The sequence below is a fragment of the Mastomys coucha genome, unplaced genomic scaffold (assembly GCF_008632895.1).
Source record: "Mastomys coucha isolate ucsf_1 unplaced genomic scaffold, UCSF_Mcou_1 pScaffold1, whole genome shotgun sequence".
Taxonomy (NCBI): Eukaryota; Metazoa; Chordata; class Mammalia; order Rodentia; family Muridae; genus Mastomys; species Mastomys coucha.
In genome coordinates, this window is record NW_022196891.1 from 64,530,839 (window position 1) to 64,555,483 (window position 24,645).

The window sequence follows — 24,645 nt, forward strand, 5'->3', positions numbered from 1 at the left end:
AAAAATCCTGCAGAGCCCAGGACAGGTGAGACAAGGTCCGGGAGAGGCCAGGAGAGCACAAACACATGCGATGGGTGTTTTAAAGGGACCGGTGGAAAAAAAGACTCACAAAGACATGGGTCCCAGATACTGAGGACATACAATAACAGAAAAGGCACTGTCACCCAACGCCCTAAGAGCCTTTAGAGAAGTTGTCACCTTAAACTGACTAGATGGCTCCATGGCCAAGGGCAGGCCGAGGCCAGCCAGCACACTGCATTGAACTGCCCCGCTCCCTGGGCACTGCCAAGAAACCGAGCCAGAGCAAGGGCTGAGTCAGAACAAGATCTGGGCACAAGCCGGAAACTCCAGAAAACCAACACTCCCACACCACCCCACTGTAGCCCAGCCGGAGCCCCACACTTGTGTTGCAAGAAAGCAATGTGCAGAAAGCTACACGCTTGCTAGCTCCCTGCCTGGCCTGGGAGAGCCCAGCGGTGCTCTAATCGTCCATGCCTAGGTTCTTCTCTGCCCTGGTGCTTAAGAGCCACCAGGAGGGAGGAGCAGAGAGAGAAGCACTCAGTAAACGCAGAGAGTAAGGGAATCGAGGGGGGCCCGGACCTCCACAGCACTGCAGGATTCTAAGACCCATCCCCTCCCTTGCTGGTATGTTAGATACCTAGCACACATAGCCTAGCTTAGGACTGATGGGTAGAAGCGTGGCACTCGGCTGTCGCAGAACGTTCTCCAGTCCTATATCTGCTACTGTCAGACACTCACGTCCCCCAGCCCCGCAGTTCCCTGTACCCCAAGCATAAGCCAAGCGTGTCTTTTGTCACACCTGGAAAGAAGGAACTTGTAGAAGTGACAAGTAAGAAAGGTCCACAAATCGGGAGGGGCTTGGCAGAGGGGGAACTTGTAAAGACACATCTGAAACGAGGAGGCAGCAGTCTGCCCAGGCAGCAATGGGCAGACAGTCGCTGGCCAAAGAGAACCTCAGGGGGAACTGGGTACACATGCCTTTAAATCTCAACCCTTGGAGGCAGAGGCAAGCAGATCTCCCAGATCCCTCATCACTTCAAGGACTTCTAGCATTCAGTGAAGACCCCAGGCCAGGAACGGGAAGGAGAATGTTTTTGTCAAGCTGGATCGTGATGGCCTGATTTTAGTCAGAAGCCAAGACTCGATCTATTTCCAAAGACTTGACAACTACTCCAAGTCTGGTTCTAATTTCCTAGAAATTCAGCCTCCTCTGAGGTCTCTCTAGGACTGAGTCGCACCTGCTAGGCTAGTTAGTGAGCCAGTCAGTCAGACTCTCCTGAGGCCCAGCTAGGCTGCAGGGAGCACACCAGCCCCTCCTTCTCAGAAGTCTGACCTCACATGCAGCAACCATCAACTCCTGCACCTCTGGGCACTCTCCCTGCATCATCTCTAACCTGTCACTGGAGGACTAATCCCCGGATGACTGTGTGCTAGGAAAAAAAAGGTTCAAACACAAGTTTGCCCAAGGCTACATATCCATCCAAGGCCACACGCCCAGGAAGCATCCATGAGTCTTAGTGCATTTTACCTGGCTTTGATTTTTATTATTATTATTATTATTATTATTATTATTATTATTATTTTGTTTTTAAGTATACCAATGTTGCCTCTTTAGCTTGGCAACCATAAGGTGAGGAAAAGAGCTGCACATGTAGGTAAGGTGACAAGCCAGCCACTGAGTCAGATGCACTGAGGTAGGGAGAATCCATAAAGACACACATGCCTGGGTACCTCTAGAGCCACCACCGTCACTAAGCTAGAAGAGGGACCTGCCTGCTGGGACTAAGGTCTCTCCCGCCAAAGTCCCTCCATCGCATAAGGATACTTTTGTTGCTCCCCACTTAAGAGTTCAAGTGTGGGCTGGAGAGATGGCTCAGCGGTTAAGAGCACTGACTGTTCTTCCAGAGGTCCTGAGTTCAAATCCCAGCAACCACATGGTGGCTCACAACCATCTGTAATGAGATCTGATGCCCTCTTCCGGTGTGTCTGAAGACAGCTACAGTGTATTTATATGTAATAAATAAATCTTTAAAAAAAAAAATGTGCCTGAAAAAAAAATTTTTTTAAAAAAAGAGTTCAAGTGTGGCTCCGAGTGAGCATATACCCTGACTTAGTCAGGGTTTCTATTCCTGCACAAACATCATGACCAAGAAGCAAGCTAGGGAGGAAAGGGTTTATTCAGCTTACACTTCCACACTGCTGTTCATCACCAAAGGAAGTCAGGACTGGAACTCAAGCAGTTGGAGCAGATGCAGAGGCCATGGAGGAATGTTACTTACTGGCTTGCTTCCCCAGCCTTGCTCTGCTTGCTCTCTTATAGAACCCAAGATGACCAGCCTAGGGATGGCACCACCCACAATGGGCCCTCCCACCCTTGATGATCAACTGAAAAAATGCCCCACAGCTGGATCTTATGGAAGCACTTCCCCAACTGAAGCTCCTTTCTCTGTGATAACTCCAGCCTGTGTCAAATTGACACACAAAACCAGCCAGTACACACCCCATCATTCCTTGGCAGGAAAATCCCTTAGATTGATTTCTCTCAGTTCTGCTTCCAATAACAGCTCCTGCTAAATATTATACATATTACCAACCTATTTACTAGAATGTCCAATAACTCACTTATCTACCTACCAGGATCTGTTTGAGACAGGGTCTAAACTGGCCTTGAACTAGCTAAGGATGACCTTGAATTTCCGATCCTCCTTCCTCTACCTCCGGATGCCTTAGTGATAGTAGGACACCTGTTCATGTGATGCTGAGAATCGAACTTAAGACTTCATAGATGCTGGGTAAGCACTCTATCCACTGAGCTGAGCTATATCCCTAGCCCAAGCTACTTCCTATCTATTCTCTCCTGTATGTTCCATCCACATGCTACTCTCAGTGCAGGCCACTGTGTGTCTATACAGGTAATGAGCACTTTCTCTAATTGCCTGCACCACAATCACACCCCATCCCTGTGACCTAAACCACCACCACCTCCTCCTCCTCCTCCTTTTCCTCTTCTTCCCCCTCCTCTTCTTCCTCCTCCTTCTCCTCCTCTTCTTCCTCCTCCTCCTCTTCTTCCTCCTCCTCCTCCACCTCCACCTCCACCTCCACCTCCTCCACCTCCTCCCCCTCCTCCTCCTCCTCCTCCTCCTCCTCCTCCAAAGCCTCCCAGTGGAATCAAATGGCTCTGCTCAGCTCCTCACCCAGTTCTGTGGTTTCTGAGAATGCCCAGATTCAACACAAGCACGTGTCCACTCTCAGGCAGGCCTGCTAGAGAATCTGCTCCAAGGCTGGCTCGAGGGAATGAGAGTATGAGGAAGCAGATGGTGGGAAAGGCACTGGGCGCTATAGGCACGGGGACCTACCTGTCCCCAGATGCTCTACAGCTAGTGACTTCCAAGACCAAGGCATCTTTTGTTGATGCCTTATGTGGGGGAAAAAGCTAAACATTTAAACTAGACCTATTTAATCTTCATGACCGAACAAGCCTTCCTTTATATAAACAGTCAAGTGACTAATCCCTTCCTACATATCGCCAAACAGTAGGGAGCAGGATATCCTGGGGCTAGGTCACAGGGCCACGCAGCTGCACTAGTAAAGGTCCAGGCTTCACTTCAGATACATGGAAGGCACGTGGCTCTCTTGGGCTCCCATCTATCTGCTTCCAAAGTGGCCACCAAGTGGGCCATTTGAAGCTCACAGAACGCACCTCTTCGAGACAGACGGGTATCCGCATCTGTGTCCACGAAAAGCTTCATCTGAAACAGGTCTCGGACCTCCTGGGAATAGAAGGCTAGGATCCCTTCGAAGAGCACCACATCCGCGGGGTAGATGGTGACCGTCTCTTCTTTCCTGCAAAGACAAAGAGAGAGCAGTGATGGAGCTGAATGACCAGGGAGCAACAGCAAGATCAGAGCACCTGCTGGGCGATTCTGGGTTCACTCTGCTATAGACCTACAGACGGGTGGCGGGGCTTGGCTCCTAGCCCCAGAGGCCTCGGGGCCACGGCCATGCAGATGGGAGTTAAGAAGGCTAGGACAAACTAGTGGTAGTCATTCTTTAAATAAAATGGGCTGAAGGACGCAGACAAACAAAAACAGGTGTGAGCTGTTTCTCTGAAGGCATCTCTAGGAATTCTGTCATGCCTGACACTTCTGCAACTTAGCATTCTGAACTTTTAAGAATCAGATATTCTTAAAAGAATCAGTTCTTGCTATATATTCTCACCCACTGCTGTACACATGCCTACCCACTCTCCCCTACCTGAGGCAACTTGAGGGGAGCAAAGAGCCAAGGGAAAGAGAGGAAAAGAGAAGTTCTGGAGTGTGCTGTGATGAATGAGAAAGCCCTGGATGGAAGTCCAGAATTCTCGGTTCACCTCTTCCAAGGGCCCCCATCCTTAGTGACAGACAGCTCATTCACTCACAGGGCTGGGCAGCCCAAGGCAGATCCTTGCACAGTGGTCCTGGGATGGGTCTGGACAGACATGCTGCTTGGGGCTCCTCTGCCCCATGCCCCTTCAGTGCATGCTTAGCCTTTGATAAGGTATCTGCCCTACACCTCCTTATAGGCCCCTACTGCCTCTCACTACTGTTAACACGGTACAGTCAGTCTCCTAACTCAAGCGAGCTAACATTGGCAAACCACTCTAAGTTAGCGGGGAGCTTAGTTCTAATGTTCTCCAATCCCTCACACAGCAGGGTCTGGCCCCACTGGAGGCACTGGGAGGGCACTGGAGCCCCATTGCATTTCACTGCACACTCACCCTCCCGTCTTCCTCCTCATGCCCTGGGTTATGAGAAGGGCACAGGCTATGTGCGCACCGCACTAAGAGCTCAGACATGTAGAGCAGAATAACGTCAGGGCAAGCACTAGGCTTATAATGACAGGAACATCTGGTGAGAGATCTAACTTCCTGTTTTAAAAAGAATTCAACTCTGGAGAACTGGCACGGAGTAATCAGAAGGATGAAAAGCCGGTGGGAAAAAGTTTTCTAACAACCCACAGATAAAGGCATGTATGGAGCTACTACAAGCTCAGGTCCAAGAGGCCATGCCTGGGAACAGGCTGGGAATAGCTTCTGGCTGCAGAGCCCCAAGGAGTTATGTTAACCGGTTCTAAAGACTCATCTTCCCAAATTTAACCTCATATTAGAGCAAGGAGAGTGAGCTCAGATTCCAATCACACCCTCCATCCACCTAGGACGGACGCCCTCAGGAGCGGCTTCAACAGGGGTGGTGAGTCTGTCTGGATCTACATGTCGGGGTGCTGTCTGCAGAGTGGGGACTAGCTCTGGAGTGTGGCATGTTCCTGATGGCGGCTAACCCTTCACACTCTCCAACCGCAAGTACAGCCTGAGAGCAGAGAGATGCTGCCTTTTTCCTTTCTCTGTTCTGCCTTTGGTCCCAAAGGAAATGACCCAAGTATTCCACGAAACATCCTCATGAACGATGGGGAAGGAGGCAGAGTGCACACCTGGGATGCTCTAAGTGGCAACGGCTGACAAGCTCTGGCCAGCCTGGCTCGCTTACCGCGAGTGGGAGACGAAGTCATACACGGGGATCTGGACTGTTTTGCCTTCGGTGATTTCTTTGAGTGTTTTGAAGATGAGTTCATTGTCAAAGGCATCTGAAGGAAATCAAATTACTAGTTAACACAGCTCTTGGCTTTAGACTAGCGTGTCCTAAAATCAGAACAAACTTCACACCCCAAAGTACACTGCCTCTCCAAAGCCAATGTCCACTCCTGGTAGAAAATAAACACTCCCTGGATCTTAAAACAGGGTGTGTGAATGAGTTCTGGCAAACTGGCCTGTTGTTTGTTTTCTGCCGACAGCCTAGACTTGGTGTTGACATGCCCCCCTCCCATCCCTCCTCAAAGGTCAGCTGGGTGCCCTGGGGTTGGCTCATGCTAAGTGGAAAAGTGTACTGTGACTAAGAAGAACCACGAGTCCCATGCCAAGCAGGGCTGACTCCCAACAACGAGAAGCCCGGGCGAACTGAAGGAGCAATGTGCTGATTGATCTAGGCTAGCAGCAGAACTCATTTAGGGGTCCACATTAAGACACTCCCATTTCCCTTCTTGCTGGTCACCAAGCAGACCACACGGGGCAGGGTGGAGATGATACAGGCTGGGACACATCAGAAGGACCCGTGGTGTGTCTGCTCCTGGGGCTGGCCCATCTCTACCCGAGCTTGCATGGTTGGCCTTCATTTGATTCAATCAGCTCTCTGCAAAGTTATTCCAAAAACCCATTCTTTCCTCTAAGCATAGGACAGCCCTGCAAGCTAGTCGTTAGGCCCCTATGGTGTGGACAGGAGGAACGGACCGGGAGAAGCTAAGCCTCGTGAACAAAGCCACCACCCGATCCACCTTCACCGCACACATCTCTCAACTCCCAACTCACCCGGGTGATCAAAGTTGAATTGGCCCTTGAGGGCTTTGGCCTTCTGCTCTGAAGTGAGGACTCGGTAGAAGCTATCCTGGCTCAGGATGACCACCTGCTTCTGGTGGTAATCCACCTCGTTCTGCCCCAGAAGCTGGACGATCTTAGCACAAACGGAAGACTGTGAGGAGAGAAGATGGAGTAAGGAGTAAGAGGCGTGTGTGGGAGTGTGCTGGGCCAAAGGAAGTGCGCATCTCTAGGCTGGTGCCTCCCTGCAAAGAAGCCAAGGGAAAGAGCCAGCAGCTCCGCTAATACACAGCCGACTAAAGTGATAAGGCCGTGCCGGGAGCGGGAGGGGGCAGCATTTGGGATCTTAAAAAGAAAAAAAAAAAACTCTAAGACCTGCCTGCTGAAAGGAAGTTTCTAAGGATCCCATGGTCCCTTCCCTGAAAGCTCTGTGCTGTAAGGTGAGGAGAGTGGCCCTACCTCCTCTCTGAAAGCTGGTGAATGAAGATGGAATGCCAAGTATTGCTCCATCTTTGTGTAGAAAGTGGAACTGATGCTATGCTGACAGACCAAAAAAGTGACTTACGTAAGCACGGGGCGCTCAGCCGCCCCTACACAGCCTCATCAGTGCGATCGAGAGCCGGAGCAAGGGCTACGTGATGTATTTAAAGCTCAGAGGCTGAAGTGCTTGCTGCTCTTCTGGAGGACACGAGTCCCACCCCCCAGCACCCAGGACGGGTGGCTCACAGTCACCTGTAACTCTAACTCCGGGGAAGCCAACAGCTTCTTCTGGCTTTTATAGGCACGCAGGTAGATATGAATAGGTAATAAAACCTTAAAACACAACGCGCTCCAGAAGCAGTCTGGCGAGATGGCTCAGTGGGTAAGGCACTGGTCACCAAGCCTGGACTCTGTGGTGGACTCCTGAGGCAGAAGGAAATGAGTGAACTTGGATAAGTTGTCCTCCTCTGACTTCCACGGACACGTAACACGACGTAGTAACAAAATAAAAAGTGCATGTCATGACTCCAGCACTTGGGGGGGGGGGGGGTAGGCAGGCCCTGAGTTTGAGGCCAGCCTGATCTACAGAGCCAGGAAAAGCTCCAATTGCAACAACCCGACAACTCAGAATTGACTTATTAGAGAGTTACCGGGGTCAGCTTTGTTCTTGAGCCTGTTTTACAAGCTTTGCCACAGCAAGACACACATGCTAAAGCATAAAGTTACAATTCTTAGAAACGTTTGGTTTACTGGAGCCTGAGAACAGCTGCCACTCACTCACTGCACTGGTCTGTATCTATCACACTGTTCTGTTCTGCACAGCACCGCACAGCATAGCACCTTCGTCATGCAACCCAGTAAGAACCCTTGAAGGAGGAACGATAGTTTGCCGCAGTTTATTGTTCCAAAGTGATTTTCCCTCTTGTGACACTTTTATAGGCGCCTAAAACTATTCTGTAGGCCGGGCAGTGGGGGCGCATGCCTTTAATCCCAGCACTTGGGAGGCAGAGGCAAGCGGATTTCTGAGTTCGAGGCCAGCCTAGTCTACAGAGTGAGTTCCAGGACAGCCGGGGCTACACAGAGAAACCCTGTCTCGAAAAAACCTAAAAACAAAACAAAACAAAACAAAACGAACAAACAAAAACCCCACTACTTTGTAGATGGATTTGCTCCCTGAGATGCCCCCCCACCCCATGCCCAGGAAGGTGGAGCTTGCATGTCTAACTCAAAACTGGAAACACCCCAGCATCTAAGCCCCTGCAAAGGACTGATACAATCGCAGGCCTGGAATCTCCTTTTCCTAACTGGTACCCGATTCCTACGCTCACCGGTGGTGAGAAAGTCCGCACTGAACACCTCTTCTGAGACATAGAACTTTTTCACGAAGGTGTGTGTACATTAACTATACATTTTTAGAACAATTTAGTTCAAGTCTGGTCAATGTTTTTGAAGGTGTATAAAGCTAGCATGCCTGACAAGAAACAATTTGTTTCCCTTGACCCAGCTACAACCCTGGAAAAAAATCTGATTGTCAGCTCTTACGAGTAGGCTAATGTGATTCAAGGGCTTCGGTGCTCTTGGTAATTCCTGACTGGGACAGGGCTCTTTTGTGAGCCTAACCTTACATGATGAAGACCCCACTAGTACAAGAGCTCAAGGGATAGTCCATGCTAACAGGGAGGGGGAGAGGGCGCAACATGGTGCTGGGGGTCGGGGCTCTAAGCCCAGCCATCAGCCATCCAAAGCCAGGAGCTGGAACAGCTCACAGGTGTCTAACACAGCCTGGGGGAGCTTGCGTGCAGCCTAGTTTTGCATGCCTTCATCTTCGAGGCAGGGTTTCTCCATGCAGTCCTGGCTATTCTGGAACTCCTCTCTAGCCCAGGCTGGCCCAGCTCAGAGATCTGAGTGCCTCTGCCCACTCACCAAGTGCAGGGACTAAAAGTATGTGCCACCTCGCACTGCTCCATCCTTATTAATAAAGGGTCACCAGAACAACTAGGCGCTTGTCACTCCCCACACACTGAAAGCAGGGGGAGAGGGGACTAGAGAGGTGGCTCAGAGTCAAGAGTACTTGCTGCTCTTAAACTGGGTAGTGGTCTGAGGTAAGCCTGGCCTACAGAGCCAGTTCCAGGACAACCAGGGCTACACAGAGCAAACGGGGTGGGGAGTGTGTGTGTGCAGAGGGCTGGGGAGTAGTTGGTCCTCCTGCAGAGAACCCAGGTTCAATTCCCAGAAGAATCCACATGGTGGTTCAAAATAATCCTACTTCCAGGGTCTCTGGAAGTAGATAACTTCTGACCTCCTTAGTCACCAGTTATGCATGTCATGCAGGCATACCACCCACACACACAGAGTAAAATAAATCAATCTTTATAAAAAGTGGACACGCCCATTGCCACTGTGAGCTCCGGTCTGAACACAACCAAGCATGGCATCGCCTGCTCAGTCTCAGGGCTGATCGAGCTTCCGCCCAAGCACAGGCCCCTTCATCCATCAAGAGCTGATGGGGGTGGGCGTCAGCTCCGAGGTCCGTAACAGACTGCTCCCACTTCTGGCAGACACTGGCAGAGAACACTGAGGAGCGTCCGGCTGCACTGCACTGCATCATTTAACCTCACTGCCTGGGTTAAATGTCAAAGGATTTCATATAACCAGAGACAGGGGAGTAGCACGTCTACCAAAAGAAAGCTCAAAGTGCATACGCCAAAGTCCCAGTTGATAGGCTGAGCGCTCCCAATATGCGGAACGATGGCTTCCTTTCTCAGAGACCCTCGGGAAGCACCGGGGTATCTGCCAGTCACCAGAACCCTCCGGCTGGCAGTTCCGAAAAGGGCAGATGCCAAGCCTGCTGCAGATTCTGGCCTATGCAAAGGCTTTTTCTCTAAAAAAAAAAAAAAAAAAAAAAAAAAAAATCATCCTTACACAAGAGTCGACTCTCCCAGCCCAGACACCATCTGGCTATTACTCTATTTCTAGCATTGTGTCTTCCCGGACCTAACTCCCTTATGAGGCTCTCGGCCGGTGCTGCCAGTATTGCTGAGGGGGTAGAGCCCTGGGGGCTGCTCTGTCTCTGTGTCATATGCCCTCCAACCCTGGGATGTCCAGGCAAAGACAGGGCTGGAGACCCTGTGGTGGCCCTTAGTCTTCGGAGGGTGGAAGGCTGGGGGGGTTGTCCCTGCAGCCTCACAGGAGACATCCTGGCTAAGGGTCACTCTGCCCAGCATGCCACAATCCCATCGAATTGCCGGTCTCTTATTTTGTTGAGCCTACTTCAGAATCAGGGGGAGAGAAGCCTAGCAACCAGTCAGCCAGGCTGAAAGGAGCCAATCAGCAGGCGAGCAGATTCATCATTTCCTTCCCTCAGTTAACACTTGCCCTGAACTCAACTGACCTCATCAGTTGGTGGTGGGAAAAGGCCAAGCATGAACGGCCAGATGGCCGCTTTGCTCTGGTACCGTGAATAAGTCATACCAATTACTCTTCAGTCTTTCCCTGCTAATATGATTACTAAGTTCTATGGTGTCCATCTCAAGAAAGAGAAGAAAAAAAAAAATACACCACAGCCCCCAGACATTACATCACTTTTCTGGGCTCAGGGGGTGTTCCCCACACAACTCACAGGCTCTAATTTACAGGCATGAGGACATCAAAACACCCATAATTTGCTCTGGCCACAACTGAGAACAAAGTTCAAATCTGTTGATTCTAACAGGAGCGAACCAACCTTGTGGCCACAGTAGAGAGGTGTCACTCAAACGCTTCCCCAGAGTAGCTGGAAGCCATCTAGATAGTCTCAAGAGTGCGTAGCCCACAACCATGCCATGCTAGGCAGGCAAGCTAACTGCAGAGCACAGCAACTGGGTGCTCAAGGCACAGACAATCTCAGTGAGAAACTTGCTCAACTGCTGCAAATGCATAAGGTTCTCCAATACCCCAAAGAGGCCACAGACCACTCCAATAACCTGAGAATCGGCTGTGACTCAGCTCTTATCCCCAGGGACTGGCCAGGCTGTAGCTGGGGGGCGGGAGGGGGGATATCAGTTCAGCAGAAGTCCTCTTTAAACCTGGCGCCTGTAAAGTGTACACTGCTCCTTTTTAGCATCAGCCATGACTTAAGCTATTCTCTCCTAGGATCTATCCTGACAGACACAAAACACCTAAATACTCAGTAGAGATGGTTGGTTGTGTGTTCTGAGACTCCAGCCTTGAGCACCAGCTGGGCACTAATGTTTTCTGCCCTTCCCTACACTGTGTCATCATACTAAACTCTGGTCTCTTAACTATGTAGAGGTCTTAAGCGAAAGGTTTCTGGAAGCTCCTTAAATAATTAAGTACCCCCTCTTTTTGTTCCTCTTAGTGAAAACTGGAGCTTAAGCAGACACCCTCAAGTAACTAAAGATGGACGGTAGCCAAACAGAGTCAGGGAATCACAAATCAAATAAGAGAGTAAGTCCAGAATATGTCCTCCAAAGTCAGGCTGCAAGTGTCTGTGAATTGGGCAGTATCAGAGGTGAGGTCGCCGAGGGACAGTCGACTTTCATTTCTATTGCTGTGATAAAAAGAAATCCTCAGATAAATTGGTAAGGGGGTAGACAGATGACAGATCTGCAGGTAGCCTGCTGTAGGCTTTAAAACTTATCTCTAGATAGCCTATGATACCCTAATGCAATGTAGAGGCTACACAAGCAGCTGGCATGCTGTGGTCTGGACACACTGAGTATAGATGTGATTTAAACACACACACACGCACACACTCCTTCTGTCCAAGTTCAGGTGACACAGTTGACAAAAGCTACAGTCATCTGAGAAAAGGAAAGCTTTTAAATGCCTCCAAAAAGAGGAAGCAGAGAGAGGGGGAGGGGGGAGAGGGGGGAGGGTGGAGAGGGGGAGGGGGAGAGAGAGAGGAAGGAGGGAGGAGGAGGAGGAGGAGAAAATAGAGGGGAAAAAAATTTTTTAAAAATGCCTTCATGGGCTGGCGAGATGGCTCAGCGGGTAAGAGCACTGACTGTTCTTCCTAAGGTCCTGAGTTCAAATCCCAGCAACCACATGGTGGCTCACAACCACCCGTAGTGAGATCTGATGCCCTCTTCTGGTACGTCTGAAGACAGCTACAGTGTACTTACGTATAATAATAAATAAATCTTTAAAAACAAAATGCCTTCCTAAGATCAGGCTGTAGACATCCTGTAAGGCATTTTCCTAATTAGTGACTGCTAAGGGAGGGCCCAGGCTATTGCAGACAGTGCCATCCCTGGGCCAGTGGTCCTGGGTGCTGTAAGAAGGCAGGCTTCATAAGCCACGAGAAACAGGCCGGTAAGCAGCATCTTCCACGGCCTCTGCATCAGCTCCTGCCTCCCGGTTCCTGCTCTGTTTGAGTTCCCGTCCTGACTGCCTTTGGTGGTGAAGAGTGATATGCAATCAAGAGCCAAATAAACCCTTCCCTCCCTCCCAGGGTTGCTTCTGCCCACAGTGTTTCATCACAGCAACAGTAACCCTGACTATGACACAGAACCTGTGGCTAGAGCCACCTCAACCCTCAAACCAACCTATGACGCGGGTGCCACTAGCCTCTCTTACTTAACAGGAAACTGAGTCACAGAAAGGCAGAGTAAGTGATTCTGCCTATGACCACACAGTGCAAAAGCAGCTGTGCCTGGCTCCAGGCTCACACGAGCCGGGCTGAGGGAGGGTGGGTGGGTGGGTGCTCATATTACTGCACACCTGCCAGGCCTGCCACACTGCCCCGGGACTCTTCAAACGGGGTGCAGTGTCCAGACCCAGCATCACTGGTGAGACTCTGCAGGTTCTGCAAAGCGGGTGCTTGCCGGGCCTCTTGGGAAGTTAATTGTTCTGATGAATACTAAACGGAGGGGAAAGGTGAGCCACTGCTGATTGTCCACAACGTGTTCTTTTGGTTAAAAGGTGTCTGAGCACACGCTTAAGGAGGCACAGGCGGCCACTCTAGAAAGCAGGTGAGCCCCTGTCGTGTTCTAGGGGGAAAGGAGCACCGCACAGCTAAGCACGACACACAGACGGCAACACTTGTGCTGGCCTTGTGCTGTGAACTGACTGAGCCATTGGAGAAGGACCAGGCTAACTGACTGGCCCATTGGAGAAGGACCAGGCTAACTGACTGGGCCCATTCAGGAGAAGGACCGGGCTAACTGACTGGGCCCATTGGAGAAGGACCAGGCTAACTGACTGGGCCCATTAGAGAAGGACCAGGCTAACTGACTGGGCCCATTAGAGAAGGACCAGGCTAACTGACTGGGCCCATTCAGGAGAAGGACCAGGCTAACTGACTGGGCCCATTAGAGAAGGACCAGGCTAACTGACTGGCCCATTGGAGAAGGACCAGGCTAACTGACTGGCCCCATTAGAGAAGGACCAGGCTAACTGACTGGCCCCATTCAGGAGAAGGACCAGGTTAACTGACTGGGCCCATTAGAGAAGGACCAGGCTAACTGACTGGCCCCATTGGAGAAGGACCAGGCTAACTGACTGGCCCCATTCAGGAGAAGGACCGGGCTAACTGACTGGGCCCATTAGAGAAGGACCAGGCTAACTGACTGGGCCCATTAGAGAAGGACCAGGCTAACTGACTGGGCCCATTGGAGAAGGACCAGGCTAACTGACTGGCCCCATTAGAGAAGGACCAGGCTAAGAACGGCCGCACTCCTACCCTCTTATCCAGCCCTGAGTCAGTCATTAGCTAGTCAAGAGTTAGTAGTCTTCTCTTAAGAGGAGAGGGAGGAACACGGGCCAGTACAAACACTAGGACTGTCGCCACAAGAAAGAAGGCAAACCCAGAAAGAGGAAACGCGAAACGCAAACCGGTTAGCAATACAAACTGTGGGGCTCGACACTGAAACGGCACTGCTCACATAGAACCGAGGTCTAGGGTCATCCTGTCTGGTCAACCGGCTGGGCAAAGGCAAACTCTCCCACAGCAGTGTGCCGGGGATTCAGGTAGGTGGTCAGGCTACCCTCACATGAGGTAACAGTGACTCTAAGCAGTGACTCTGCAGAAACGGCTTCAGTCATTCGGTATAAAGAAATGAATTCTTGGGCTGGCGAGATGGCTCAGCGGGTAAGAGCACTGACTGCTCTTCCGAAGGTCCTGAGTTCAAATCCCAGCAACCACATGGTAATCAGTAATGAGATCTGACGCCCTCTTCTGGTGTGTCTGAAGACAGCTACAGTGTACTTACATATAATAAATAAATCTTTTTTAAAAAAAAAAAAGAAATGAATTCTTTGAGCCTCCACTTCCTCACCCTCCACCTGAATATGGAATCCGTGGCCGTGTACAAATACGGAAGGGACCTGCCTGGGTTTGCTGCTAGCTTTGGTGAATCTGCTAGGTGAAGGAAGTCCTTTCTGAAGCTCCTGGCTTCAGATCACACTGGAGGGTCAACCATTCCTCACTTCAGGACACAAGTGGTGGGCTGGCCCAGTTTCTTCCCCTCGGGCCTGGGGATTAAAAGAAACTGGAGTAATAAAACTCAATGCTCAAGGTCCCTTGGCCCCAGAGGACACAAAACCTACCCACTTGCTCTCGCCTGGCTTCTTCTACACAGGGAAGACGCGTATAACGGAGGTGATGCGCTGAGAAATGAGAAGGCGGCTGACTGCCTCGCCTGTTTATACTGCAATGAATCCCCGGTGGGCGGGGGCAAGAAAGGGTAAATGACCAAAGTACGGAATATGTGCCTATGAAAATCCACAAAGCCCATCATCCTGTGCAATCAATACACACTTATGAAAGGCAGAACAGTGTCAGTGGGTCCTCCGAGGAATCTTCCAGAGGGAAGGACCACACGGACAAAACAGTCCGTGTTATATGGAACAAGACAAGGTGCTCAGTTGAACACAGCGTTTGTCAGCCTGTTCTTCCACTCTATGTGCAAGCACTGGAAACCCAGACATTTATTTTCAGTTTCTTCCTTTGTTCCCATCCAGCATCCGAGCCTAATGCCCAAGTGAAGGGTGGCCGGGGAGAAACAGCGTGTGCCAAGCACCTCCCTCCCTCCCTCCATCTATTCCTTTTGGAGTCTTTTTCACTATCTTTGAGAACAATTTATCCTTTGCTCTTCATAACTTCAGAAAAGACTTCAACTGCTTTCTGACAGTCGGGTCCCTAGGGAATCTTCCTAGATCTGTCATTCATTCATCACTGCCTCCAGGCTCCCAAACACCTAGAACCTCACACTATATATAAAAACTAACTCATGCTTTAGAAAAGGCAAAACACGAAGATACTACAGAGATCGGAAGTTGCTAGGAATTAGGCAGGAGGGAGGAAGAGATGGATAAACGGGGGCTCAAGTTCCCCAGCTACTGAAATAGTAGGCATGTCCAATGCCACTGAACACACAGCACCAAGAGAGAGCCCCAATGTGAACAGTGGGCTCCAATGACAGTGGAGCACTGTAGGTTCACAAAGCAAAGTATGCACCACTCTGGGGGAGGCCGAGCCTGTGGGGATGTAAGGGGAAGCTCCTCTACAGGGAAGTCAACTGTGACTACTGCTGCAGGATGTTCACAAAGAAGCATGCGCACAAATGGTCAGAGATGCTTTACTGTTAGGCTAGAAAAACCCCTGGACAAGAGAACAGGGTCTGTGGCCTGGGTAAAAACCCAACATCCCAGTTGGGCTGTTTTAAGTCACTTTGGCTCAGGGACTGACCCTGGGAACATAGGCTCACCTTAAGCCATGCAGAAGAGATGGGCCAAATAATGAGTCCTTGGATGAGCAGAAGAAGGCAAAAAGCAGGAAAAAGCTCATTGGCCAGTCAGTCTCTTGAGTTCCATGAGAGCCGGGTGGTGGTGGCGCACACCTTTAATCCCAGCACTTGGGAGGCAGAGGCAGGCGGATTTCTGAGTTCTAGCCAACCTGGTCTACAGAGTGAGTTCCAGGACAGCCAGGGCTACACAGAGAAACCCTGTCTCTCAAAAAAAAAAAAAAAAAAAAAAAAAAAAAAAAAAAAAAAAAAAACAGGTAGAGATCAAGGAAAGACACTCAACAGCAAGCTTGGGCCTACACACACACGTGCACACATATACAACTCCATACAGACACACATGATTTAAACACAGTAAAACTCAAGAAATTGTGATTGATGATTACATTCACCTTAACATTTAAAAAAAAAAAAAAAAAAACTTTCCTCATCCATAGATTTCCTACTCTTTTCTCCACAGTCCTTCATCCTTTGCCTCCGGGGACATCAGACAGGTCAGAGGAGGAGTGCAAGAGGACACCAACCCTGCAGCTCCTGACCCTGAAGACAAGCCAGAGCCTCCGGAGTGCAGAGACCTGAGAGGGAGGGTAGGAGGAGCTTCCAGGGAACGCTCCAGAGAGTGCCAGACAGGCCTGCTGTGTGCTCCCAGAATCCATCGCTGCAGGGACCCAGGCTCTGCTCCCTGTCCACTGGCTCACAGCTGCACACAATAGAAAAGGCCTAGGCTTTGGGCCCCACTAAGGACCCACTAAGGAGCCAGACCCGTGGCAAATCTGAGAGACGGGCGGGCAAAGGTCTTCTGCCCAGTTCTTGGCTTCTTTAAACACAGGTGCTGGTTCCCACTTCACACCAGGTGTTCTGCTGAGAGAGGCTTGTGTTCCCCGACCACAGGAAATAGCTAATGCGTGCGCGCACACACACACACACACACACACACACACACACACACACACGCATACCACACAGAAAACCCTCCCACACACACACACACACACACACCACACAGAAAACCCTCCCACACATACACACACACAGCTCTTCTCACACACCCAAAAGACTCCATGCCTGAGTAAGATCGATGGGGAGTTTATGCCCATCCCTAAGCCTTGGGTGAAATAATGCCACATGTGTGACTTAGAGATGCAAAATTAAGAAACAACAGCGTGTGTTTCTAATCCATCCCAGACAACCTCCTGCTTCCATCAAGATCTACTCCTTCAGGAAAGCTTCCTGATGTGTGCCGACCGTCCACAGGACCGTGAGAAGCTTAAAGCTCTCCAGCATCATTTGGGGGGTGGGGGAGCCTGGCAGACACTGCATGCAGCTCAGTAACAACCTGGTCTTTCTTGTAAGAAAATTATCCTTTACCAAAGGTAGTGAGAAAACTCAGCTATTCCTCCCCAAAACAGAGCTGAAACTTTGTTTACATTTCACCGCAAGCAAAAACCCCCGAAAAGCTAAAATTATACCGTACTGGGAAAACATGGGAGGCAAAACACTGTCACCTGGGGTTTGGATACCATACCCGAAGCGGAGAAAGCCAAAGAAAAACCCAGAGAGCTCAACTTTACAAAAACTAGAAAATTTTTGTGGGACAAGTACTAACCATGGAGTAAAAAGGAATCCGCAGGGTGGGAGAAAATATATTGGTTGGGGAGTGGTGTCCTAAATACATAAAGATTTCTACTACAGTAACCAAAACCTGACTATAAAATGGGCAAAGCCAAGACCTAAAGTCAAGACTCGAAGGGACAAAAGGTGCTCAACATCATACCGGATGGAAATGCAAATAAAAAACACAAGGAAATAGCCTTCCACACACGTCAGAATGGCAGTTACCGTCAAGGAAAAAAAAAATGTCAGAAAGACATGGGGAAAAGGGAAGTTATGCACAAGTGTGATGGGTACAAAATGATGTGAGCACTGTGGACAATAGAATGGTAACGTCTAAAAATATTAACCATGAAATTACCACATGGTATATTAACTCCACATTTGGATTATTGTGCCCCCCAAAGAACTGAAGGCAGGGGCTGAAATACATGTGCACGGGCTCATGTTCACAGCAGGCACGGTGCACGCAACGACCATTCCTCCATTGACACAAAAGCCAAATGTGAACTATACTTACAGTGGAATGCAACCTTCGAGGATAACTTGTGCTAAGCAAAATAAGGACATCAAAAAGATAGCTGCTAACTAGTCTGCACATTTCTAGTCCTCATGTTTCCATCCTTTTTGTTATTGTTGTTTTTGTGATACAGGGTTTCTCTGTGTAGCCCTAGCTGTCCTGGAACTCACTCTGTACGCCAGGCTGCTCTCGAACTCAGAGATCCACCTGCCTCTGCCTCCCAAGTACTGGGATTACAGGTGTGCACAGCCTCGGCCAGGCCACCATTTCTGTCCTCCTCACCAGCATCACCTGAGGCTCCTGGAAGCTTCCCACAGTGAATGAGGACCAGGAGCTGGGGAGAAATGTAGCAAGATTGATGATCTCAATGGTTGAAGGCAAGAGGAAGCCAGCCCTGGAAACGGGCCAGGCAGTTGGAACAGACATTGTGCAACATTTGTAGTGGAGGCCCATATTCTAGGAAATTTGCTGTGGTATCTGAGCATGAAGAAACCAGAAGTGGAATTTTGTGGTTACACTACAACACATCCTTCAGAGATCAGATTTAATTTGCTCATTCAGACACAGGCTATTCTTCCAACTGGTGATTTGTTTCAGAAAAGGTCTGGCTAGGGCCATGCATGTCTGCCAGCCATGTGCTCCGTGAGTTTGAGGCTAGCATAAAGGACTACAGAGACCAAAAGGCAAGCAGAAATGAACCCCCATTCTAGTCCCTTATGTGGGATACAAGCAGGACCACTATCATGATGGTGTAGAACCCAGAATTTGAGTTTGTGATTATAGCATATTTTATCCTATTGGATGTAGGGATGTAGCTGAAAAACAGCACCTGAACCTACAGACACCTACCATGACATCCCTCTGTAATCTTTCCCTCATTTTAGAACTGATTACCTCATCAATGAAGGTTTCATAAAAAAAAAAAAAAAGAGCCAACTGGTGTACGACCAATTCCCGTGTAGGAAAGAAGTGAGACTTTCAAGGTGCTTGGCACAAGCTGAAAGCCCAGCACAGGCTCCCGTGTGCCAATGAGTCCCCTTTTCCAAGAACACATAAAAGGCTGCTGCTCCGGCTCCCTGGAAGGACTTCTGCTCAGCTCCCCACTTCATTCCAGTTCAAAGAGGAGGAGGGAGTCATGTGCTGGACGGGTTTACTAAGGCAAAAATAATGCAAGAACTCTATCCTTTTACATGCGGGGCTTAGGGGTGTGGGAACAGGCTGCATAGCAATGAAACCAGATGTGCGCCCATCTTCCTGGAAAGAGCAGAAGATGACGCTGAGATCGACCGTCTTCCCGGTCTCCTGCTGTTGTGTGCTCGCCATACTTGCTGCAGAATCGGGAGCTTACAGCCCAGCCACCCCAGCAACAGTGCACCTGGGAAACTTTTCCCCAAAACACTAGCAGTGGCTGGCACCGCAGAGTCTGCCCAGCAGCTAGACTGTCGTATAAACTGTTCATCTTTTTGACCAAGAAATTCCACTGCCACGTGGTTTTTCTAAGGAACAAACAAAACAAATCTTGCAGGCCTGAAGAGATGGCTTGGTGTTTAATGTCGCTCGCTGCTCTTGCGGAGGATTGGCTTTGGTTCCTGGCACCCAGCATCCACATGGTATCTCACAACCATCTTTAATTTAACTTCAGTTCCTGGGACTCTGACACGCTCTTTAGGCCTTCACGGGTATGTGTGTATCTATACACATGTTGCTTATGAAAAGTCCCATCACTGCATGCAAGCTAGTAGCACCACCTCTTGGTCACCAGCATCAGAGGCCATTAAATCTTGGTGCACGACATACACAACATACAAAGCTACCAAGAGCCATTGGCAGAGAATAGCTCAAGGATGGGAAAAGTTCAGAATCCATTATAAAACTATGCAGTTGGCCCTCTTTATCATGAGTGTTATAACAACATACTTAAGTTTTTTTTTTTTTTAATTGGAATCCAGTTGGGCATGGTGACACACAACTAACTGTCCCAGTTCCTGGGAAGCTGAGCCAAGGAATCATAAGTTCAATTTTAGCCAGAGCCAGAAGGAGACCCTGTCTGAACAAACGCATGGACAGCATCCCCACAGCATCCCCATGAACGTGTACAGACGTTTTTCTTGTTGTTACTTTCTGAAGAATTAAGTAAAGCTGTTAGGTGTGTAAGTAATCTAGAGAGGATTTAAACTACACAAGAAGGTACACATACCCTGAACTTCTTTAAAAAGTATTTGAACATCCAAGGTATCCAAGGTATAAAAAGATATTTGAAGATCCAATTCAGCATCTAAGGGGAGAACTCTTGACATCAGCCACTTATGGATACTGAAGGACAACCATATATAAAAATCTCAATTTTGTCTAAAAGCAGAATCATTTCCATGGGCATATGTGTATGTTATCTACACACATGAATTCAGGGGCAAGAGCTGGAGGAGATGCTTTTTGGTAATTTGCAAGCACGGGAACCTAAAAGTTGATCACCGGCACATGTTAAAAGAATGAGCGTGGTGTCATGCGCCTGTAACCTCAGAGCTGGGCACGCAAACAGGCTTAGCATCTGGTTCCAATGGCATCTGCACTTACCCGACAGAAGCCCTTGGATTGAAAAGAATGTTCCCTTCTTCATGCAATCCTCTGCAATCCCTGACTTATGCTCATGCACTCACAGTGCGAAGGGCCGGCACCGCCCTTTTCCAACACACACTGCTGCCTGTTCCTCCCACACACTCCCAGCTCCTCCGCTGCCCTGTTCTATGTCCGCTGAGAAACGAGCCCTCAAACACTAAACTAATGACCTGGGCTCCTAGGCCTAAGGAGACCAGAGCTCTTCAAGGACACGATAATGGCTATTCAGCAACTTTTCTTGCACCAGCAGGCCCACATTTCCTATGCTCCCCTCCAGGATGGGGGCAGCTTAGGGCCAGGCAGCAAAAATGATCTCTGCAGAAGCAAATGCCTGATCAAGTTTTCTATGCAGGAAAATTGCATTCTTTGTTCTTTACTTCCACGTGCAAATCTAAGAGAACACTTTTCCGGATTTCACGGGCTTCAAGAAAGTGGTCATACATTCACTGGTGTCTCCGTGTCCAGCAGGAGAAACAGTGAGGGTTTAAGTGTCCTCTTATCTAGGTCACCTGGTGAGGTCAAAGACTAGCTAACTGAAACCAGAGCCATGAGTCACTCAGAAGTAAGAGTCTCTGCCACCTGACAGGCATCAGAAACACCAACCTACCTGTGCGGCTAAGGAAGTCATAGATGCTGGCTTTGGATGGCTGCTACATTCCACTAACTAACTGTCCTTAAGAAAACAAGGTGCGGTGTGACGGGTGTGGGGTGTGTGCAAGTCTTCCTGAATGTTGACCTGGGGACTACCTGGGGAGACAGCTGGGATGGTGAAGCACTTGGTATATAGAAACCAGACCTGCACTGGACTCCCAGAACCCATCTAAGAAGCCAAGCATGGTGATTTTATAATCCCAGTGGTGGGCAGGCAGAAACAGGGGGATGCCCGAAGCTCAGTGGCCAGCATAGCCAGACCAATGAGCCCCAGGTCAACTAAAGACCTTGTCTCAAAGAACAAAGTGGACAGTGACAGTTTGCCCTTTGGCCAGGTGTCCCCTTCTCTCTGTGTCTCTGTCTCTCTCAGACACACACACACACACACACACACACACACACACACACACACGAACACACGAACACCCTAGTGACCTCCAGATTCCGGGCGAGGGTTTTACAAGGCCTCCAGCGCTCTCCTGACCTCCTATGTTATCAGTAAGACTGAGTTGGCCAATCCCACTGAGTATTATCTGCACGCAGCAGTATCCTGGTCCAGATGCCTGGCCAGAACCAGGATTAGCACCCAGAGTTTTATTGCCTGCGACTAGGTAATCAAAAGGAGGAGAAAGAAGAGATTAGGAGACTATACAGCCAAGTGTGGTGTCAGACACCTGAAATCTCAGAACTTGGGAGGTGTGGTTGTACTAAAAGCCAGGCTAGGCTAACATAGCAAGACCCCACCTCAAAAGGTCAAATTCTCGAGAAAAGACATGGACATGACTAAACCAAGCTAAACCAGGTGGCTAATGTTTTCAGTCAAGCATTTGGTGAGGATTTCCACACGTGGGATTTGCCTTTCAATATGCTACTTATCCAAGTGGGAATCAGAAAAGAATAAAAATGTTGAGGGCCTCCATCAGAGCCCCTTTGATCTCAAGGAATTGTCTACTAATTATCATCCGGCTAACCAAAAGTGATGCGAAAATGTGCTTAAGTTATGAAAAAAAAAATGGGAGGGTTTTGCTGGCGACTGGACAGTACCACAAGAAAACAAAAGAACCACTGCAACACACTGGGCCTGACTTGCACAAGCCCGTTTTTTTAATCCTGGATATGTCTTCCGAGTTGAGACAGTGGCTCACCTCCTCTACAATTCTCTCTGTCTGTGAGACGGCCATGTCGGGGACATCTGTCTTGCACAGACTTGTAACATAAGCCAGAGCCAACTGTCTCTTGTCTGACTAGTTTCCAGTATGGTCCGGTGTCTGCTCCCCGAATCACCCCCAACCCCAACTCCTCAACGCAACTGGAATACAATGAAGAGCTTTGGGAAGTAATTAGGTCACAAGGGCTCCATTCTCCTGGATTCCACTGGTGCCCTTATCCAAGAAGGCTAGGCTGAGAGCCCTCCTGTCTTTCCACAGTGTGAGTGAGGACACAGAGGGTGCTGCCTTCCGATGCACAGGTGGGCGGGCCCTCACCAGACACTGAATCCGCCAGTCCCATAACCGTGAGCAGCACGTCTCTCTGCGTATAAATTACCGGATCTAAGGTAAGACCTTAAGCATTTTAAAGTCTGAAACACTGGTCCCAATCTTCATCGCCGGTCTAAAAGGATCAACAGTAGCCAGGGCGAGAGCGACTGCGAGGGGGGTCTCTGCTAATTGTTAAGTACGCACCCCGTATAGATAGAGATATCCTGCAGACAAGGAAGAGCACTGGAGTCCTCATAGAAGCCTACGCTCCTTCCCAGGGTCTGGACCCCAGGGACATAGGACAGGGATCTGAGCCTACATCAAGGTTGAACATTGAAGGTCCTGGCAAAGAGTGAGAGCTGGGTACCCACAGAGAGACTTGGGGCCAGGCTGCTGCAGTCAACACAGGAGGCCAGCTGCGATGGGTAAGACTCCTCCCTCCAAGTCGTCTCCTCACCAAATGTGTGACACACAACCACCCACATTTAATTTTATCTTCTAAAAGAAGCTGTGATCTAACGAACTTATTTATGATTTACTCGGCCCCAATATTTTGGCTTAACTCAATAGTCTCTTACAGTTTTGAAATGATTAATGTGTAAAATAGGGCCAGCTTCCTCAGGAATGAGCATTGCACAGCATGGAGCCAGAAGGCTCTGCCTCCTAGACTTCGTTGCCTGAATGGTCTCTGAGCAGGCCCCTGCACACATCTCCATGGAAAGCAAGGTAAAGTTCCTCTGGCACAGGTACTGATGGTGATCCACCTGCCTCCTCTTCCAACTGGGCCTCTCCTGGGCTGAGAGGTGACCACCAGGCAGGACTCAGTGCGAGGACTCAGGACCTACAGGATGGGCTGTGAAGCAGGAGCTGTATGTAAGCTACGTAGATTTGCTGATGTGTGCAGACGTTTCTGCTGCAAAGCCTGGACGTGGCCACGCTCTCTGGAAACAAGTTCCCAGGCCAAGCAGAATAGCTGGCTGATGGCTTACCTGTCAGCAAACTGAGCTAATGTAAACAAAGTTGCCACAGGGGCAGATAGGGAATCCCCCCACTCTGCAGGACACTCTGGGCACTAACACACCCACTTACACAAAGGCATGGAGTTTGGAGGAAGAGCTAGGCAGACCCACACAGGAATCCTCTGTTATCCGAGCAACCCTGGGGAAAATTCAGTTTCTCAGAGCCGCCATTTGCTTTCTCCGACATAGCAGAAAATCAACCAGTGCCTCACACCTCAGGCCAGAGTGCACAGGCTGGCTGTCCACTATGTGCCACAGGCAGTGGCTAGAACATTCCATCGGTGCTAATGGTTCTCCAAATCTCCACCTTACCCAAGAGCCTAATATACTCTAAATAGTTTTTGAAGGGGGATCAAGTATTTCCCAGTTGTACTTCCATGCCCATTGCCGACCTCAGATGGCAGATTCTAGATACCTGGTCCTGGAAACTTAGTAATGATAATGGCACACTATCCACGCATCATGCTCTATATGAGCGAGTGGCTAGCAGACTGGCCCCAAACTGCTGCTGCACCCGTCTCCGTGTTCTGAGTACTCATTGCCTTCCGAGCCATCCAGCTAGCTGTTTCCAATGTCACCCTGCCCTTGCCTGACCCCACCCTCCTCATCCTGGCAGACTCTTGCTCTGTCATCTCCTTCTTGCTATCTGCCCCACTCCACCACCTCACCCCAGCACATCCGCTCCCAGCCAGGTGCTTCCCGGTTACGCCACACTCGGAGTATCCTTCGGCTCGTTCATATCAGTTGTCTATTGCCTTACTCATCTTCCATGGCCAGGAAGTGAGTCAGGTATCCTTACACCTCAAGATGCCAGTCTTAAATTACTCCTCACAAGTTGCAGAATTAGCTGGGTGGGGTCTCACCCTGAGGGCTCCGCTCCCTTTTATTCCACGTCTCATCTTTCAGCACAAACCTTCGCTCCAATATTACATTCCCTGGTGTTCTTTTCTCTTTACACTGTATGTTTTTCTTTCTGCCCTGCTTGCTCTTGGCCATTGAGGATTTGCATAAGAGTGAACCTCACTATAGTCAATATTAGGGCCGGAGTATGTGTACGCTCGCTCATGCTCACTTGCCATCCTTCCTCCTCCTCCTCCTCCTC

The 24,645-nt window shown here is 49.6% G+C and overlaps 2 protein-coding genes, 1 long non-coding RNA gene and 1 pseudogene across 3 annotated transcripts in view; 2 read left to right on the forward strand and 2 right to left on the reverse strand.

Moving 5' to 3' along the window:
• Positions 1-24,645, reverse strand: part of Uck2 (uridine-cytidine kinase 2) — a 63,014-nt gene that overhangs the window by 8,550 nt on the left and 29,819 nt on the right. Inside the window, exons 2-4 of the mRNA XM_031388448.1 lie at positions 6,419-6,578; positions 5,544-5,640; positions 3,722-3,864 (exon numbers count right to left, since the gene is read on the reverse strand). Of these exons, the coding sequence (XP_031244308.1) occupies positions 3,722-3,864; positions 5,544-5,640; positions 6,419-6,578 (400 nt within the window). The remainder of the gene's footprint in view (positions 1-3,721; positions 3,865-5,543; positions 5,641-6,418; positions 6,579-24,645) is intronic.
• The window catches only part of LOC116103047 (homeobox protein engrailed-2-like), a 46,934-nt gene continuing 29,451 nt past the window's right edge, over positions 7,163-24,645 (reverse strand). The window contains exon 2 of the mRNA XM_031388460.1: positions 7,163-7,327. Within this exon, the coding sequence (XP_031244320.1) occupies positions 7,165-7,327 (163 nt within the window). The 3' untranslated portion in view covers positions 7,163-7,164. The remainder of the gene's footprint in view (positions 7,328-24,645) is intronic.
• On the forward strand, positions 14,195-18,615 carry LOC116069374 (annotated as a pseudogene).
• Positions 22,279-24,645, forward strand: part of LOC116103060 — a 2,789-nt gene continuing 422 nt past the window's right edge. The window contains exons 1-2 of the long non-coding RNA XR_004123371.1: positions 22,279-22,601; positions 22,803-22,949. This is a non-coding gene — a long non-coding RNA (uncharacterized LOC116103060). The remainder of the gene's footprint in view (positions 22,602-22,802; positions 22,950-24,645) is intronic.